The sequence below is a fragment of the Hemicordylus capensis genome, chromosome 4 (genome assembly GCF_027244095.1).
Source record: "Hemicordylus capensis ecotype Gifberg chromosome 4, rHemCap1.1.pri, whole genome shotgun sequence".
Classification (NCBI taxonomy): domain Eukaryota; kingdom Metazoa; phylum Chordata; class Lepidosauria; order Squamata; family Cordylidae; genus Hemicordylus; species Hemicordylus capensis.
In genome coordinates, this window is record NC_069660.1 from 80,271,631 (window position 1) to 80,290,823 (window position 19,193).

At 42.1% G+C, this 19,193-nt stretch overlaps 1 protein-coding gene across 4 annotated transcripts in view; it reads left to right on the plus strand.

Annotated features, from left to right (window-relative positions):
• The window catches only part of CSF1 (colony stimulating factor 1), a 107,908-nt gene that overhangs the window by 53,572 nt on the left and 35,143 nt on the right, over positions 1–19,193 (plus strand). Inside the window, exon 3 of one of the 4 annotated variants that reach the window (XM_053250242.1) lies at positions 6,997–7,044. The exons of 2 other annotated variants lie outside the window; for them this stretch is intronic. In XM_053250242.1, coding sequence (XP_053106217.1) covers positions 6,997–7,044 — 48 coding nt within the window. Of the gene's footprint in view, positions 1–6,946; positions 7,045–19,193 lie in introns of all 4 variants that reach the window. One more of the 4 variants, XM_053250247.1, reaches the window with a different exon arrangement.

Sequence of the window (19,193 nt, forward strand, 5' to 3'; positions counted from 1 at the left end):
GCAACTATCAGGGGATCACGCTCAGTTCTGGAGTTCCCAAAGCGGGGCTTTCATGAGGTGAAGGACATAAGGAGCAGATAAGGAGATGTGTGGAGGAGTGGACTGCTAGTTGGAGGATAATGGAAATACTAGGAAAGGAAAGGAAAAGTTGCTCCTGGACAGATACATGGGTCCTACACAAATGCCAACATTTGTTGGCAACAGTGCTTAATCTGAAACAGAATTCTCCAGATGTTAAATCTTAGGACCCATTTGCAATGCCAGGATGAAGTCCTGAACCTGTAAAATAATAATAGAGGAGAAAGCATCTTTCAACAAGTGTACAGTGCTTTCTCTCACCATTGAACAACTAGCCCCCTCATCTTGGATTAAGAAATGGACTTCCAAGTCAGAGGTTGACTTGTGTTCATAGGTAAGATCTGAAGCACTTCCCTCTTTAGGAATTAAGCACTCGTGACAGTTCTATCAGCAAAACAATGAGTCTCTTGGTTGCACTGGCTTCTGCAGCTTGTTCTGGATAGAGGAGTTCTGAATGAGATTTCTTTAAACAATGGGGGTCTTACAATAATTAATTCATGCTAGTAGGACCACAATATACTTTGACTGTATTGTCTGACATGGTGCTGACAAGTTCCAGTCTAGTGGAGTGAAAGGGGGAGCACCCATTACCCCTTGCTAACCCTTGGAGTCATCCCTGGCAGGGTTTAGAAGTCCAGGAAAAAATGATCCCAGTGGTGTTTTTGGTTAATCCATTCATTGATCCAGGCCAGCTTTTGAATGGTGCTTTATTTACTTTTATTCCCATCCTGGAGTAGAGCAGCAAGAGCGCTGAAGGCAGACAGCATTTGCCTCTCTGTAAATAATATCTATCTCGTTGTACTGTTAATATTCCTGATTCAACTCAATGGTCTCGTCCTTGCATACCACAACTCTTTTCTCTGGATTCTACACTGGCAACAAGGATGGGATGACATTGTCACTGGGTATGGAGTCATCATCATCTGAGCTTGAAGCCTGATGTGTGCTCTGCATCAGTATTTTACTTGGGGAGAAAGGAGGGATGTGGTGTTTTTGGTTAATCCATTCAAAAGCAGGATGCATTTGCCTCTCTGTAAATAATATATATCCCATTAAACTGTTAATATTCCTGCTTCAACTTCTCTGTCTTGTCCTTGAATACCACAACTCTTTCCTCTGGTTTCTACAGTCCCTGCCCCACATTATGCAGGGTTTTGTACTCCCAAGAACTCGTAGTGCAATCTTGCAACTATTTCGCCTGATACGATACAGGGCTTGCATAGCAAGTGAGACAGACATGAATTGCTCTGTCCTACTAGCAGAACATAAGATGACTTTAACTGCAGTTGTGCAAGCCACTGTTTGCACTACTACTAGGAAGCTTTTCACATGGGGCTTTTGAAGCCCTTTAATCTCCTCCGGAATGGAGGGGATGCATTCATATATCGGCTAGATTTACCCCGAAATCCCTGCGAGTTATTGGGGAGCTGTTCACACACAATTCGGGTTTTTCACTGCGATTTATATCTGGGTTTTAAAAGTCCACTATTTGCAATGGGTTTTTTGGGATAACTTTGAGTTTGCAATAAAACCTCCCTGTAAACCCACGGTCAAACCTGCTGTGCATAAAAGTCCCAAGAGCTTTTCCAGAAGGTGACTTTACTTTGTTTCAGTTCACCCCCAGGAGGTTGGGTGTGCGTTCACATATCGGCCAGATTTACCCCGAAGTCCATGAGATATATCAGAGAACACTCCATACATGATTCAGGTTCCCCTCCGTGTGTTGGAGCTTGGATTGATTTGTGTCACGGGTTAAAAACAAATCCACTTTTTGCGTAGGTTTTTTTTTATTTGGCTAAGATTCACTCTAGGATACCCCTCTCCTGGGTATGTTTAAGCCTGCTGTCTGGGAACACTCCAGGGGAGAGTGGAACCAAAGGTCTGGGCTGCCAATAAAGCAAACTTACTGGTAGTTACTGTTAACTCACATAATAGGTTTACTACTCTCAGGTGATTTGCAAAAAGCAACCCTTAATAGTAGGAAATGACCAGAAAATAATAAACCCATAATAACCCCATATAACCCCCATACTACTATTACAAATATTATATACTGCTTTTCAACAAAAATTATCAAAGCAGTTTACATAGAAGAATGAATAAATAAGATGGTTCGTTGTCCCAAAAGGGCTCATAATCTAAAAGGAAATAAAAGGTAGGCACCAGCCGCCACTGTAGAGATGCTGTGTTGGGGTTGGATAGGGACAGTTGCTCTCCCCATGCTAGACAGAAGAGAGTCATGCCGTTAAAAGGCGTGCCTTTGCTCAGGGGACAATATATGTGAGGAAGCTGCAGATTGCCACAGAAGGGCAGGAATGGATTTGCCCCGCTGGAAAGAAGAAGAAAATGGCCAGCAGAAGTAGAGTGGAGGATTGTGCACTGAATCCCTTGGCAAGATGACTCACAGAAAGAGTATTACAACTCTTGTGTTCTAATAACCACTGGCCTATACCATTTCCTAGAGTTGCGGGTTATACTGCACTATGCACTGTAGGTGACTGTACAAGGCACAACCCTTACTGTACAACATGGTGAGGTTATCTGGGACTTGCCACAAATTCAGTTAGTTAATACAAACCAAAACCATGTGGTTTATAGCTATTGGTCTCATATCTCTGCTCTTAATCATGTCCAGATCCTCTCATGGCTGCTGTGTGTCTAGGGGATTTCTCCAACTGCTCATCAAGAGCCATAACATGCCCAGTGGGCTGTTCCTGCTGAGCATGAACATTGTTGCGGCTGTTCTGTGGACTGCTGTGTGAGTGCGAAATGGTCTCCAGGGATAGGTACAGTGGAGATGAATGTACTCCAAGGCTCATTGCACTTGGCAGGCCACATTTCTATTGCCCACATGATAAACTGCCAGTATAATTTTTTGTATTCTTACCTACAAAGAGATTTTTGCCTATTAGTCTTGCCTGGTCTTGCCCATAAATCCTGACTTGGGTACAGTTGCTTGGATATTGGAATTTATTCCAGGAAGGTATGTTTAGGGCTGTGGCTCAAGGAGATGACATCAAAAGCAAAAGCAGTACTCACACTGATTATAACTACTAATTTTTGAGGGTTTTTTGTTTTTAGAAATGGCAGGACTCCATGCAAGTCTACATGAATGCTGGGGAGAAAGCAAACTTGACAGCCCAATTCTGTGCTGCCACCTCGGGGCTTTTTTCAATGTGCAACCAGACCAAAATTGTGCCATTCCAGGGGGAAAATGTTCAGTTCCAAAGGAACATTTGTGCAGTTCTAGAACTCTAGTTATGCAAAAGTTGTATTATGTTGGCTGATGTAAAAAGTGACTTAGAACACATCTATTTATTACTAACAACTCACTGGAAAATCCCAAGATAAACTTGGATTGGTTTGAAAAAACAAAACAAAACAAGTGATAGCTTAGCTGTGGACATTCTGTAGTTTCTAGTTCATTTAGATCTAGGATTGTTCAGACCCCTGAGGAGATGATAATAAGCTTAGATATTTACACAGACTTTAAATGCAAAATGTAAAATATTCCCCCAGTTTAAGGATTTTTTCATCCTGAGGCCTTCTAGACTTGCATCTTAAAGATACAGTACACAACTCAGGCAGAATCTGTAACACCACCACCTGCTTCCCAGAGGTAGTCTGGTCCCCAGACAAGTTTTCAGCTTTTCCTAGAGAAAAAGCATAGACATGGATTCATAGTGAACTATTGATGAAGTTTTTCTCTTTTCCAAAGTAATCAGTAAAAATTGCTCTTTAGACACAAAGGCCATAACTAAGTGTGTGTCTGTATGCCAGAAAGAAGCAGCCCTACTGTGGAGAGCTTCCTTTGTTTCACAGCATCTATTGCACAGCCCTCAGGATCATATTTTCAGGTGGCACAGGGCACTTCCAGGGCAAGGAGAGATTGATAGACATTGTCGCCCCTTGTGCAATAGATGCTGTGGTGCTAAGGAAGTTCTCTGCAGCAGGGATGCTTCTTCTGGACTGTGGTCACATGCTTTATCAGAATGCTGGCCAAGTGCCCTTTAAACAATTTCCATTCAAACAGCTACAGACTGTATTGCCCAATCAGGAACACAAAAAGGCAACAATTTACCTCTTAACACAAAGGCAAAGCCATTGACCCAGTCCCAGGTACACGCTTGACCTGAAGATAGTCATCTCTGTGTTCTTTCTCGCTTTTCACAAACACAGGCTAGAATTTCCTTAACCACAGCTAGATCTTGCCTTTCCCTTACTACTCAGCCAGTTTCGAAGATGAAAGGAGGAAAAGGATTCCGATAACTCCTTTTTGTATCATTAAAACCTCCTTCCAGAAAGAAAAAAGAAAAAATTTAGTTCACACAAGGCATCTTTATTACTCTCTGTGCTATCTAAAACAGTAACATCTCAGTATCTGATGATGTCGATTGTCACCCACGAAAGCATATGCAATATTAAACCATCTTACAAGCCTTTCAACTAGTCTCTGGGGCCATTCACATGACCTACTGGGCGGGTGGGCGGGCAGGTGGGTGGGTGGGTGGGGGAAACCTTGCCTTCCCCCCAGACAATTGTTTTTTACTATTATTATGGGAGCGCATGCTTCCACAAGATCAGCCCTGTTGCATGCAGCGTGGAGCAGGGCAAATCGCTCGGAGGCCGGGACTCGTTCGCCGACCTCAAGGAATCCCACAGTGCACTGCACTCCGAGCTCAGTGTACTGGGGGATCCCCAAGGGAACAGGCACTCTAGGCACCTGTCTCTGTGTCAGCATGAACTGCAAGCAGCCTGCGCTGACCCACGATCCCTGGCAGCTGGATTAAGGGTGTGTTTGTAGCCTTAACCACAGTTCTAAGCGCCAGGCTTCAGCACAAGGTCTTGCTCAGCCAAGCCCGGGCTTGCCTGCTTGTGAGAACAGCTGCTCAGGGCAACCTATTTCTTTACAAGTACTTCATAACATTGGACTAGGGGCTAGTAAAATATAAGATTTACTATGTTTTTCATCCTGTGCACTAGGCAGATCTAGGTGGTTGTCTAGGGTGCCAAATCTTGGGGGGCATGGGTGCCGCTGCCCCTGCCCCCTGCAATGAATAGCTGTGGTGGATCCCAGTGGTGATTGGGGCAGGGGGAGCAATGAGGAAGCAGAATATATATCTTTAAAAATGCACAAAATGTCCCACCGCTGCTCCCTGTTCCACTGCCCTGGTCCACACAGAGTCTGCACATGCGCCACCTCCTCTGTTCAGCTGGCTGATGTGCATTTGTGATGGCCATTTTAGATCAGCAGGGGTAGGGTGCACAGCAGGGGCAGACTCTGCACGGAGCTGGACAGTGGTGTGGGTCAGCAACATAGGAACATAGGAAGCTGCCTTATACTGAGTCAGATCATTGGTCCATCTAGGTCAGCATTGTCCACACAGACTGGCAGCAGCTTCTCCAAGGTTGCAGGCAGGAGTCTCTCTCAGCCCTATCTAAAGATGCCGGGGGGGGGGGGGGGGACTGGGAACCTTCTGCATGCAAGCTTGCAGGTGCTCTGCCCAGAGCGGCCCCATCCCCTAAGGGGAATATCCTACAGTGCTCACATGTCTCCCATTCAAATGCAAAACAAGGTGGACCTTGCATAGCAAAGGGGAAAATTCATGCTTGCTACCACAAGAACAGCTCTCCTCCGCTCCTCTGCAGAAGTGGGATGTCTTATCAATTTGGAAATGTACAATCTGCTTCCTCACAGGGGTGTAACTATAACAGGGCAAGGGGTGACAGTTGTCTTGGGGCCCACTGCCTTGTCCCCCCCCGAAGCAAGTCACATGACTGACGCCCCCAGTTGCACACCCACCCGGGCTTCCTTCAGTTGTATTCATCCTCCGAAATTGATGTGAGTGTTAAGACCTGGAGCTACCAGAACAGCATGTCTTTCTCTAATACCTAGACTTGCATCGCCCACAATTTACAAAACCTTAAAAAAAATAATGTAGGATGATGTTCTATTGTGGCACATAGGTTTATATATATGCTTTTTGTTACCACTATTCAGCCTCATTTAATATTTCTTTACTTCATGAGCTGAGCTTCAGTGAGAGGGGGTCCCATTTTAAAACCTTGTCTCTGGGCCCACTCCAACCTTGCTATGCCCCTGCTTCCTCAGCACCTCCCCTGCCCCAAACAGCGTCAGCCACCAAGTATAATCTTGCCCTGCCCCCCTCCATGCAGTTACAATTGTATTCTGTAAGGTACAGAACATAATTTTAGCAGAATGTGAGGGGGGCACCAAAATCATACTTCATCTAGGGCACCAAAAACCTTAGAGAAGGCCCTGTTTTTCATCTCCTAGACGTTCTCTACACACAGTGAAAATAAATTTTAAAAAAACAAGAGTCCTAAAAACAAGACAAATACATTTCCCCATACAGGCAGGATTACTCTCAATTGGCCCATGGAAATCCCCATCCTGGCCACCACTCAAAGGCATAACTGTTAGTAGTTGGCAGCCAGTTTTTATGTTAACACATAAAAAATGTGAAAGGGCATTTTTCTACTGCATCTTTTGCCATTGTCAATTCACCTGCGGTTATTTATACAGCATTCAAACCTGTCTCATGTATGAGGCACCTAATTACTGTTGCTTAACCCACTGAGTCTAGAAGAAAGGTCTGTGCTCACCCAATACCATTCTCTTGATGAGTCATTCTCCTCCTAGACTTGGAGTGTAGAAGGACTCTGTAGCTATTCATACTTTTTGGCAAAGGACTGCTCTGCATATTTCCATTCAATCAATCAATCAGCCTTTATTATGGTCAAAGACTAGCAGAAATATTTCCATTGAGAGCACAGTATCTCTCAGTGAAGTGATCATTTGCCTGGGTTTCCTCCTTTGCATTTGCTGGCATCTTGTATCCTTTAGACTTCAAAGCTTCTACCAGTTGTGCAAAGGATCCTTCTTCCTTCTCGCAGAGCCTGAATTGGATAATGGATCAAGGAACTCATTCATTACTCCAAACTGTAAGTCGAAGGCTTTAATCTTTCTGGTAGCGTATTCAGCTTTTTGTCTGCAGTGCTATTGGGCTAGCGCATTCAGGTTGGCAGCCCGTAAGCATACTTACTCAGATGTTAAGCAGGGAAGCCACCTACCTAGAGAGCAGGAGGCTGTTGTTTTGAATCCCCGCTGGTGTGTTTCCCAGAATATGGGAAACTCCTATATTGGGCAACAGTGATATAGGAAGGTGTTGAAAGGCATCATCTCATACTGTGTGGGAGAAGGCAATGGTAAATCCCTCCTGTATTCTATCAAAGACAACCACAGGGCTCTGTAGTCATCAGGAGTCACCAGGAGTTTGGTGTGTAAATGAGATATTCATTTATTAATTTATTATTAATTATTATTATTATTATTACATTTATATCCCACTCTTCCTCCAAGGACCCCAGAGCAATGTACTACATACTTGAGTATCTCTTTCACAACAACCCTGTGAAGTAGGTTAGGCTGAGAGAGAAGTGACTGGCCCAGAGTCACCCAGCAAGTATCATGGCTTAATGGGGATTTGAACTTGGGTCTCCCCGGTCCTAGTCCAGCACTCTAGCCCCTACACCACGCTGGCTCTATAAATATAGAAAAATATAGAAATTCATTCAATTTCTATACCACCCTTCCAAAAATGGCTCAGAGTTTACACAGAAAATGAATGACTGAATGAATGAATAAGAAAGAAAGAAAGAAAGAAAGATGGATCCCTGTCCCCAAAGGGCTCACAATCTAAAAAGAAACTTAAGATAGACACCAGCAACAGTCACTGGAAGTACTGTGCTGGAGGTGGATAGGGCCAGTTACTCTCTCCCTGTTAAATGAAGAGAATCACCACTTTAAATGCCTCTTTGCCAAGTTAGCATTTGTAAAAGACTCCATTCAGGTCACTTAAAATGTGTTTTCTTCCATCATTAGACATAGCAAACAAGAAATATGATATATAGCAAAAGCAGATTAAGATCAAAACCATTTGCCAAAACAGAAGCTTAAAGGACATTGTAGAAATGCATCCAGTACTCAGCTTATAATAAAATCTTATTTAATACCCAGTATTCATATTGTAAGCAATCTTAATTACTAATTACTTGTGTGAATTAATTACTTGTGTAATTAAGTAATTTTGGTGCTGTTCATAGTTTAAATAATCTCCATAGTATTGCTAGCAAATATCCTATTTTCTGTTGTTTATATGATGATCTTTTAATAACCTCTGCAAAAACCTTTCCTGCATATTTCCTGTAACTGAGCAAGAAAACATATAGTGCAGAGTGTGTGTGTACGTGTGTGTGTGTGTGTGTGTGTGTGCGTGCGCGCGCGCAAATACAGTACCAAAAAATTAAAGGCACTTTACAGTGTTGTCTGTCTAAAACAGCAGAGGGCATTTGTGGAAATGTTAACAAAGTTAGAACTTTTCTCAAAGCAAGGTCAGCAAACCTAGACAGACCAATAAAGTAGCTTCCAAGCTACAATGAAATGTTGTCAGGTGCTGCTTTTCTACTTATCAAATAAAGGTGAATGTTTCTGCACAAAATATCTCACAACTGATTTTCAAATTCTAATTTGGCAAAATCAGCTTAGTTCCTACAAACAACGTAGAGCAAAACAATATAATTGGATCAAATAGACCATTCTAGGACCAGGTAATCAGCTTGGAGGAGCTTGATTGACATTGTTCATAAAAGCTTCTCTCCATGAGCCCGTATTTTGCCATATACGTTAATTTAATTTAGTAGTTGAATAAGTACAAGTAGTCTAATTGTCTTCTGGAAGCATTCCAGTTCCTGTTTTCAGTAGTACAAAAGGTGTAAAGTAAAGTAAAGTGTGGAGAGGAGAGGAGATGGAGAGGAGAGCTGGTTTTGTGGTAGCAAGCATGACTTGCTACCACAACCATGTGGTAGCAACCATGACTTGCTTGTGGTAGCAAGCATGACCCTTAGCTAGGCAGGGTCTGACCTGGTTGCATATGAATGGGAGACTCTTTGTTGCTTCTGACAGCTGGACTGGAACCGATGGGTTGAAATTACAAGAACACAGATTTAGGTTAGATATTAGGAAGTACATAACTGTGAAAGTGCTGGTTCAACAGCCAAACAGTCCACCTTGAGCAGTGGAAGGCTTTCTTTGGAGATTTTCTAACAGGCTGGACTATCTGTCAGGGGATGCTGTAGCATTCCATGTTATATTTTATATTACTTTTAGTTTGTTATTGTTGTGAGCCATGCCAAGCAGTATTGTACTGGAGGGGGGTTGGGGGTGGGGCGGGAAGAGAGAGAGAGAGAGAGAAAGAGAGAGAGAGAGAGAGAGAGAGAGATTTTCCAACAGGCCGGACAGCTATATATAAAAGTTTCCTGCACTGAGCAGAAGTTAGTCTAGAAGACTTCCAAGGTCCCTTCCAATTCTAACATATTTCAATTCTATGATTCTATTATTTCCAAAAATTCACTGCTTGGAAGATAATAGAATCATAGATCCAACCATAAGATGGATCAGTGGAGGTGTGTGTGTGTGTGTGTGTGTGTGTGTGTGTGTGTGTGTGTGTGTGTGTAACAGAGGACCCAGAACATAAGAAAAGCCCTGCTGGATCAGGCCCAAGCAGTGTTCTCTCTAATTTTTTTCATCTGTGTGCAGAATGAGTTTTGTTCTGAGCGGCAGTATCAAGGCAGTGTGCATGCACATGCATTCAAAGTGGGGCCTTCCTGATTCAACCTGAGCGGCATCTAAAATTAACTGAGTGGATATCAAAAACCATGTGAGCGCATGCACATGTGCACTCCTTAGAGGGAACACTGGGCCCAAGGCCTAACTAATCCAGCATCCTGTTTCATCAGATGCCTCTGGGAAGCCCACAGGCAACAGCTGAGGGCATGCCTTCTCTCCTACTGCTACTCTCCTGCCATTGGTATTGAGAGGCATCATGCCTCAGAGGCTGGAGGTGGCCTATAGCCCTCATACTAGCAGCCGTCGATAGACCTTTCCTCCATGAATTTATCTACACCCCTCTTAAAGCCACCCAGGCTGTCACCACATCTTGTGGCAGAGAACTCCATAGGTTGATTATACATTGTGTGAAAAAGTCCTTCCTTTTAGCAGCCCTAAATTCCTTGGCAATCAATTTCATGGGATGACCCCTGGTTCTAGAGTTATGTGAGAGGGAGAAAAATGTCATTCCATCAACTTTCTCTACAACATGCATGATTTTATAGACCTCTATCATGTCTCCCCACAGTCATCTTTTTTTTAAACAAAAAAGCCCCAGGTGTTGTAGCCTTGCCTCGTAAGAAAGGTGCTCTAGGCCCCTGATCATCTTGGTTGCCCTCTTCTGCACCTTTTCCAGTTCTACAATGTCCTTATCAAGATATAGAGGCCAGAACTGCATGCAGTATCCAAATGTGGCTGCACCATAGTTTTATATAAGGGCATTATAACCTTAGCAGTTTTATTTTCAAACCCCTTCCTAATGATTCCAAGCATGGAATTGGCCCTTTTCACAGCTGCCGCACATTGAGTTGACAGTTTCAACAAGCTGTCAGTCACTGACAGCTCAGACACCAACAGTCTATTATTATTATTTCGATTTCTATACCGCCCTTCCAAATATGGCTCAGGACGGTTTACACAGAGAATAAATAAATAAATAAGATGGATCCCTCTCCCCAAAGGGCTCACAATCTAAAAATAAACACAAGATAGACACCAGCAACAGTCACTGGAGGTACTCTGCTGCGGGTGAATAGGGCTAGTTGCTCTCCCCTTGTTAAATAAAGAGAATCACCATGTGATATGTGAAGTTGTGGCGCTCAGAAATTGAGGCCCTTGTCAAACAAAATAAACACGGTAAAGCTCCTGGGATCAACCACATCATTATTGAGATTATACGCTCTAACTTAGAATGGTGGGCCCCTGTTCTTGCTTCATTATTCTCATTTATCAATAATACTGCCAAAATTCCTCAGGATTGAGGGGTTGCTTTGATTATCCCTATTTATAAAAAAGGAAGTAGACAAGATCCTGCAAATTACTGCCCAATTAGCCTTTTGAGCATTATTTCTAAATTATATGCGAAACATCTCCTGACAAAACTGGCTGACTGGATTGATGCCTATAACATCCTGGCACCTGAACAAGCCGGATTTCGCGAAGGCCGATCAAACATTGACCAGGCTTTTATACTCCAACACCTGGCTGAGAAATATACTTGTAAATCTGGCTCTGCCCTCTATGCGGCATTCATTGACTTAAAATCTGCTTTTGATTCCATCTCTAGGGGCTGCCTTTGGGCTAAGTTGAGGGATTTATCCATAGATAAGTGTCTCCTATTATTAATTTATAAGCTACATGAAAATACGTCCCTAAGAGTTCATTGTAGTGCACGGGGTCACTTATCTGATGAAATCCCTACACATAGAGGAGTCAGACAGGGGTGTATTTTAGCCCCTCTCTTGTTTAACATCTATATTAACTCCATAGTAACCCATATGAATGCTCCTTCTATTCATCCACCCAAACTGGCTCATAAACATATATCAATTTTGCTGTATGCCGATGACATGGTTCTCCTGTCACTGACTCCAGTTGGTCTAAGGCGGGCGCTTGCATCACTCAGCTCTTTTTGTGCAGAGGAGGCCATTGAGGTAAACTACCAAAAAACTAAAGTACTGGTATTTGCCAAACGCCCCAAGCCCCATGTATGGAAAATAAATGGCCAATTAATTGAACAAGTTAAAATATTTAAATACCTTGGCATAGTCTTCCATGCTTCGGGAGGCCGCCAGGCCCACCTGAACTATGCCATACAGAAAGCCCAGCATTCGGCCAACTTAATTAGATCTTTTTATTTCACGAAGGGCGCTGCATATATACCTGCTGCCATTAAACTCTTTGCAGCTAAAGTACATCCACAGCTTATGTATGGTGCACAATTGGGCCCTTTCTGCAATTTTTCACCTCTGGAGGCCATACAGACAAATTTCTTAGATCCATTTTCCAGGTCCCAAATAGTGTCTCAAATGCTGCTATTAGACGGGAGGCAGGCTTCTATACTTTGGAATCGGTTTATTGGAAATGTATTTTCCTATTCTGGTTAAAATTGAAGTTCTCACAAGCGGGATTAGTCCCTCTCACTATGACTGACTCCTTTGATTCGAGATGGAAACGGTCGCTCAAAATAAAATCTCAACTTTATGGGATCCCACTTGAAGAACTCGCTAGGATGGGCTTTACTACAGCTATGAAGGTTATCAAACAGCGAATAATTGATACTGACCTACAGGTTGAAGCCTCCAAAATACCTAGAGGTTTGTTTATAGGCAACCAGCTCTACAATCTTAAGCCTGCTCATTACCTAAGTCACATAACATTTCCTAAATTTAGGCGTGCCTTGACCCTTGCACGTCTTAATGTTCTTCCAACATCTGCTCTTAAGGGAAGGTTAAAGGGGACTCCTTACGTTTTGCGTCTCTGCCCTTGTGGCTTAGGTGCTATTGAGTCCACTGCACATTTTATTCTTTACTGTGACCTCTACAGGGATGCCCGTTTAGATTTCATTTCACCCTTGCTGAAGTCTTTTCCTGGCCGTTCAGATGACTTTTATCTTGATTTATTAGTGTCTAAATTTGATAGTATGAGTACTAATTCTGTGGCCAAGTTTTGTTATATTGCATGCAAGCTGCATATTGCCATTTTATGATCTCTCTCTCTCTCTCTCTCTCTCTCTCTCTCTCTCTCTCTCTCTCTCTCTCTCTCTCTCTCCTCTTTTTTGTGTTCTGGTCATTCACCGAAATAAAAGCTGATTTCTGTGGCGGTGTGTGTGTGTGTGCCCCAATATGCATCAATTTACACTTGTTAACATTGAACTGCATTTGCCATCTTGTTGCCACTCACCCAGTTTGGAGAGATCCGTTTGGAGCTCCTCACCATCTCTTTTGGATTTCACTACCCTAAATAATTTGGTGTCATCTGCAAATTTGGCTACCTCGCTGCTTACCCCAACTTCTAGATCACTGATGAACAAGTTAAAGAGCACTGCTCCCATTACTGATCCCTGGGGGACCCCTCTTACTGCCCTCCATTTAGAGAAGTGTCAATTTATACCTACCCTCTGATTCCTTTTCTTCAACCAGTTACCAATCCACACATGAACCTGTCCCCATATCCCATGACTGCTAGTTTTTCTCAGGCATCTTTGATGAGGAACTTTGTTGAAAATTTTTTGAAAGTCCAGGTATACTATATCAACTGGATCACCTTTATCCACACACCTGTTGACACTCTCAGAGAACTCCTCTCAAAAAGGCAAGACTTACCTTTGCAGAGGCCATGCTGGTTCTCCTTCAGCAGGGCCTGTTGTTAACAATTTCATCCTTGAGAATGTTTTCCATCAATTTGCCTGGAACAGACATTAAGCTAACCAGCCTGTAACTTCCAGATCCCCCCTGGATTCCTTTTTGAAAATTGGTGTTACATTGGCTACTTTCCAATCCTCTGGTACAGAGTCTGATTGTAGAGTTATGTTTTGCAAGGAGATCGGCAATTTCACATTTGAGTTCTTTAAGGACACTCGGGTGGATGCAGGGGCGTATCTATGGGGGGGCAGGGGGGGCACATGCCCCGGGCGCCACTTGAAGGGGGGGCGCAATTTCTTAAAATTAAATAATTTTTAAAAATGGCCACCAAAAACAAAATGGCCACTGGGCATGCTCAAATGGCCTCTGTGAGGCCCTAGGGCATGCCACGCCTCGCAGAGGCCATTTGAGCATGCACAGTGGCCATTTTGTTTTCAATGGCCATTTTTAAAATATATATATATTTTTTTTAAAATGACCACCGCACATGCTCAAATGGTGCCTGTGAGGCCCTAGAGGCCAGTGGGAGGAGGGGGAAACTTTGCAGACCCCCCACAGCCTTTAAGATGTCCCCCAAAGGGGCTACAGGTAATTTTTTAAAAAATTAATATAATATGTCACTGTACACATATTCAGATTGGCACTAAGTACAGAGAATAAGGGCTTGTGAATACTGAGCTGAAGTTTATGAGCTAAGATTGAATCCATTTGCTCTCTCTTTGCTTCTTGTGATAAGTGAGTTAAATGTGATGTCTTAATAATATGGCTATTAATGGTCAGTTTGTCTTTGAATCAACGTGAAATCCTTAGTATTAAGGCCCACTGGGAGTTTCTTGCTCTTTCTCTCATTTTTACTGTCTTTCTGAATATATTCCAAGCAGTGACACAGTTTACTCTGCATATCATATAATTATTTTCAGAGTATCTGGGAAAAGTCAAATTCTCCATTTATTTTTAAAACTTATGTAATCGTGATGCTACAATGCATAGCAGAGAATTAGACAGGCACTTCTTTTAGTTTTTCCAAGTAAAACTCCGCATAATATTTGGGGATTTCATGAGCCCCAGCATACTGAAATTTGTCGTTTTCCAGCATTTTAACCTGAGCTATCCAAACAAATTAATGATAGCCCCACAATTTGGATAGTTTTAAAAAATAAATCTGAAGTGGTAGATAGGAGCTTGACCACATGTATGATATTGGTAATTTTTGTAATTTTTTTAAAATTTTAAAATAAAAGTTTTCTGAAACATGTGTGTCAGTCAGATGTATGTTGGGGGGTGGCGGGGGGGGTGCGGCGGGGGGGCGCAATTTCAGTGCTTGCCCTGGGCGCCGTTTTCCCTAGTTACGCCACTGGGTGGATGCCATCTTGCTCTGGCATTATGTTGATTTTTAATTTTTTCAGACAGTTCAGAATGTTGCATCTCATCACTTCTATCTGCCTCTGTTCTTTAGCCTCTAGCTTGTCCTAGCCTATTTACACATTTCACAAAAATGCATGTATCAGAACTCTGGTGGTTGCTTTTTTGAAGAGGAAGAGCAGTTTTAGGAGGGGGTGATTTGGAGCAGAGATGTGCTTCACCCAGGTGGTTCTGCTGTAAATGGCTTCCCAAATACCATCATCATACTTTATTTACGGTCTTTGACCAAAAAAGAAATAAAAATCTTTACATAATTAAAAGGAAAAATATTAATAGAAAGTCAGTTACACATAAATGGCTAGCAGCTTTTGATTAATAATAATTACACATAAAAATAAAATAACGGCATTGGTAAGGCGTAAGTGTATGGGCATAATTTAAAATTAACAGTAAGGAACCCAAAGTTGTATTCTATTCTTTTGAAGTTCTTAATCTGGTGACCACAAAATTTAGCCACAACGTATGAAATAGTTGCATCATTATCTGCTAACAAATATGCAACAACAAGATCCTCAGGTTGTTCCCTCATATCATTTAACAGTGGGCTGATTAATTGAGATCTCAAGTTTTGATATATTCCCAAATAGCATTTCCATCATGGAATTCAAAATACACTTGCCATCCAATCTGGAAAAGGGGGTGGAGGAGAGTTGGAGCAGCTGCAGATGGGAAAGTGTTAAAACAGCCACTCCAGCCTGCTGCTTCTTTACTCCAAACTGCTTCTTCTCAAAGTTGATTCTCTTTCATTCTATACATTACTATGCACTCAAAAAGATGTATGTGTATGTTTTCTATCAGTTCTCAGATTAATATGCATCCTTCTTGCAAACATAGTCCATTCATATTCATTCAGTGATGGCTCAGCAAAGAGAGCATTCTTTCCAAGCAGTAATGCTTCTGGGATTCCCCTGGGCCTGTCTGCTGTGGTATAGCTGCATCAGAGAATCCAGATGCAGTCTTACTGCCTCCCTTGGGATTATGTCAGTGCCCATATACTGGCAGAGAAAAGACATGAAAAGCTGCAGAGGGCTTCCTGTCCCAAGAGGCCTCAACCATGGTTGCTTAATGTTTCAAGGCTGACTTCAGCCCTCTTGCAGCAACCTAGTGTGCCCCAGAGCACTGCTGGGGAATTATTAATATATAATCTTATTTGAGTAGGGATGTGTGTGTTTATATCATGTTTGGAAAGTGTATCAGGTATCTATATCTTTCTATATGTCAATGGCTCTAGGTATATATGCATGTCTGCTCATCAGCATGCACGTAACTGGCAGCCTGAGATTATACAAATTTACTTGGTGAAGATATCGGAGTTCACATGGCATGTGCCATGGGTGTGTGCACAGCTCAGCGGTCTCAGATTTACTGGTAATTTGACATTATAATGATCCTGTGAACCAGCCCATAGTCTTTAAAAAGACAGATATGCAATTTATACTGCTACAGTCTAACAATGGGCATTCACTGCTGTACTATTGGCATATAATCATGTGTCCATGTGGTATGTGTCATGCTTAGTCATATCCAAGAGAGTAGTTTAGTGGTTAGAGTGCTAGACTAGGACCGGGGAGACCCAAGTTCAAATCCCCATTCAGCCATGATACTTTGTGGGTGACTCTGGGCCAGTCACTTCTCTCTCAGCCTAACCTACTTCACAGGGTTGTTGTGAGGAGAAATTCAAGTATGTAGCACACAGCTCTGTAAAGAATAAATAAATAAAATAAATAAATATCTAAGCATGAGATATAATGTAAACCACCCTGAGGCATTTTTGGAAGGGTGGTATATAAATCAAATCAAATCAAATCAAATATCTAAGGGGCACTTATCTGATCAGAAGCCATTTGCAGTGATGGCTGTCCACTAGATTAGGTTAAGTCAGAGTTTCCAAGATATAGACAGAGCATGTCTGTTAGCCTTTTGTTTTTTTCCACTCATGAGTGTAGTCACATCTCCCTCCCCTCATCCCTTTCTGCTATAACATCACCCAAAGGATGAAACTCAGCTGACAGTGCCTGAGAAAAGTTAGTAATAGCTAATTCACCTCCTCCCTAGTAACCAGCATAACACTCATATTTGTCTTCCTCTGACCAGAAGGCCTCCCACAATGGAAATGAAAACCACAACAAGCAAGCCTTATAAAAATTATCATTATTATACTAAATAAAGGAACGTCGCCACTTTAAAAGCTGAGCTGCAAGAAGGAAAAGGGCTTGGGGATTTCCCACTGGTCCTTTTCACTCTGTTGCATCCAAACACAATAAAACTCTCTTCACATTCAAGATTTTATTTTTCCCATGATTCCTAAGGAATCATGGGGAATTTTGTGCATTTTATTATGTATAAATAATATATACCCTTTAACAAAAGAAAAAAGAAAACTATAATTATCCTGTGTTGAAAAATGGTCCAGATTTAGGAAGCAAGCATAGATGGCATAGGAAGCTGCCTTATACCAAATCAGACATTGGTCCATCTAGCTCAGTACTGTACACTGACTGACAGCTGCTTTCCAGGTTTCAGGTGGGTATTTTCCAGTCCTGCCTGGGAGATACCAAGGATGGGATCTGGGACCTTCTGCATACAAAGCAGATGTTCTTCCACTGTGCTACAGCCCTCGACCTACTAGTCATATGATTACCTTTACAAAAAAAGATCTGCATATCAGTTAATTAAATGGTCCAAAGCAAACTTGTTTACGTTGATAAAAATGTATCCTACTCCACTGCCTCTGTACTTGCTATATACTTGCTAAAGTGTTTCCTATACACTTGCTATATACCACCTCTGTCCTTGCTATGTATATACTTGCTATATACACCTTGCTAAAGTGTTTCCAAGAGCAAATACTAGAAGAATGACATGAGCTATTTATGGCACTGTCAGTCTCAAACTTGAGTGGATGAAATCATGATAATAAGCAAGTTGATCTAGTAAGAACTAATCTGCCTACTTTCTTTTCACTAGCCCTATAACTGGACTAAATTTGGTCCAAATTGGTTAGGCAGTTCACAAGTTAGCCCACCTGCACCTCAAACGTTCATGCATCCATCTTGAATTGGGGTGGATGACATCATCACAAGCTATGCACTCGAGGTGCATGTGTCCCTAGAACTGCACCAAATCTGGTCCAAATCAGTTCCCATTTGCACCTCAAATATTTACATGTCTGCCATCTTGAATCAGGGTGGATGACATCATTACAAATTATACCATTGAGGTGTCCTTATGTGTCACTATACCTGTAGCAAATTTGGTTCAAACAGGTTAGCCAGTTCACAAGTTAGCCCATTTGCCCTCAAATGTTCACATCTGCCAGTTTGAACTGGGGTGGATGACATCATCACAAACGATGCCGATGAGGTGTTCCTGTGTGTCACTCACTACAACTGTACCAAATTTGGTTCAAATAAGTTAGTCAGTCCACAAGTTAGCCCACTTGCACCTCAAAGAGTCATGCATCTGCCATCTTGAATTGGGGTGGATGACATCATCACAAACCAAACCATGCCGTTGAGGCATACCTATGTGTCATACAGCTGTAGAACATTTGATACAAATGGGTTAGGCGGTTCACAAGTTAGCCCACGTGCCTCAAATATACTTAGTAATTTGTTGTAAGGGACATAAAGCAGACCCATACAATCTTTCTCCTCATGTCTGGAGGGATAACTGCTTTTGAAGATGGTTGTATCTACAGCAATATTATTATTATGGTTATGGACAACAATTCCTCTAAGTAGTGTCATAAGTAAGAAGTTGGGGAAAGTGGAGATGGATGTCTCTGAATTATCAACCTAGAGTAAAATTATTGAAAAAAAATATTGTGAACCGCCCAGAGACATAAGTTTCGGGCAGTATAGAAATTTGCTAAATAAATAAATAAAATGTTTGTGCATCCGCCATCTTGAATCGGGGTGCATGACATCATCACAAACTATGTCATTGAGGTGTCCCTATGTGTCACTCACTATAACTGTACCCAATTTTGTTCATATTGGTTCAGGCTTTGCGAAGTTGGGGTGGGGTGGGACACACACATGGATGGACACATACATGGAATGCCATGTGATCTCATAAGCCTACTGGAAAGTAGGCTAATAAAAAGATAATTAAAATATAATTACAATACTAATATTTAGCAAGGGAAGAACTGGCCCTATCCAACCCCAGCACAGCTTCCCTAGGGGCTGTGGCTGGTATCTGCTTAATGTTTCTTTTTAGATTGTGAGCCCTTTGGGGACAGGGGACCACCTCATTTATGTATTATTTATTTTTCTTTGTAAACCACTTTGAGAACTTTGATTGAAGAGTGGTATATAAATACTTGTAGTAGTAATGGCAATAGTAGTATTAGTAAT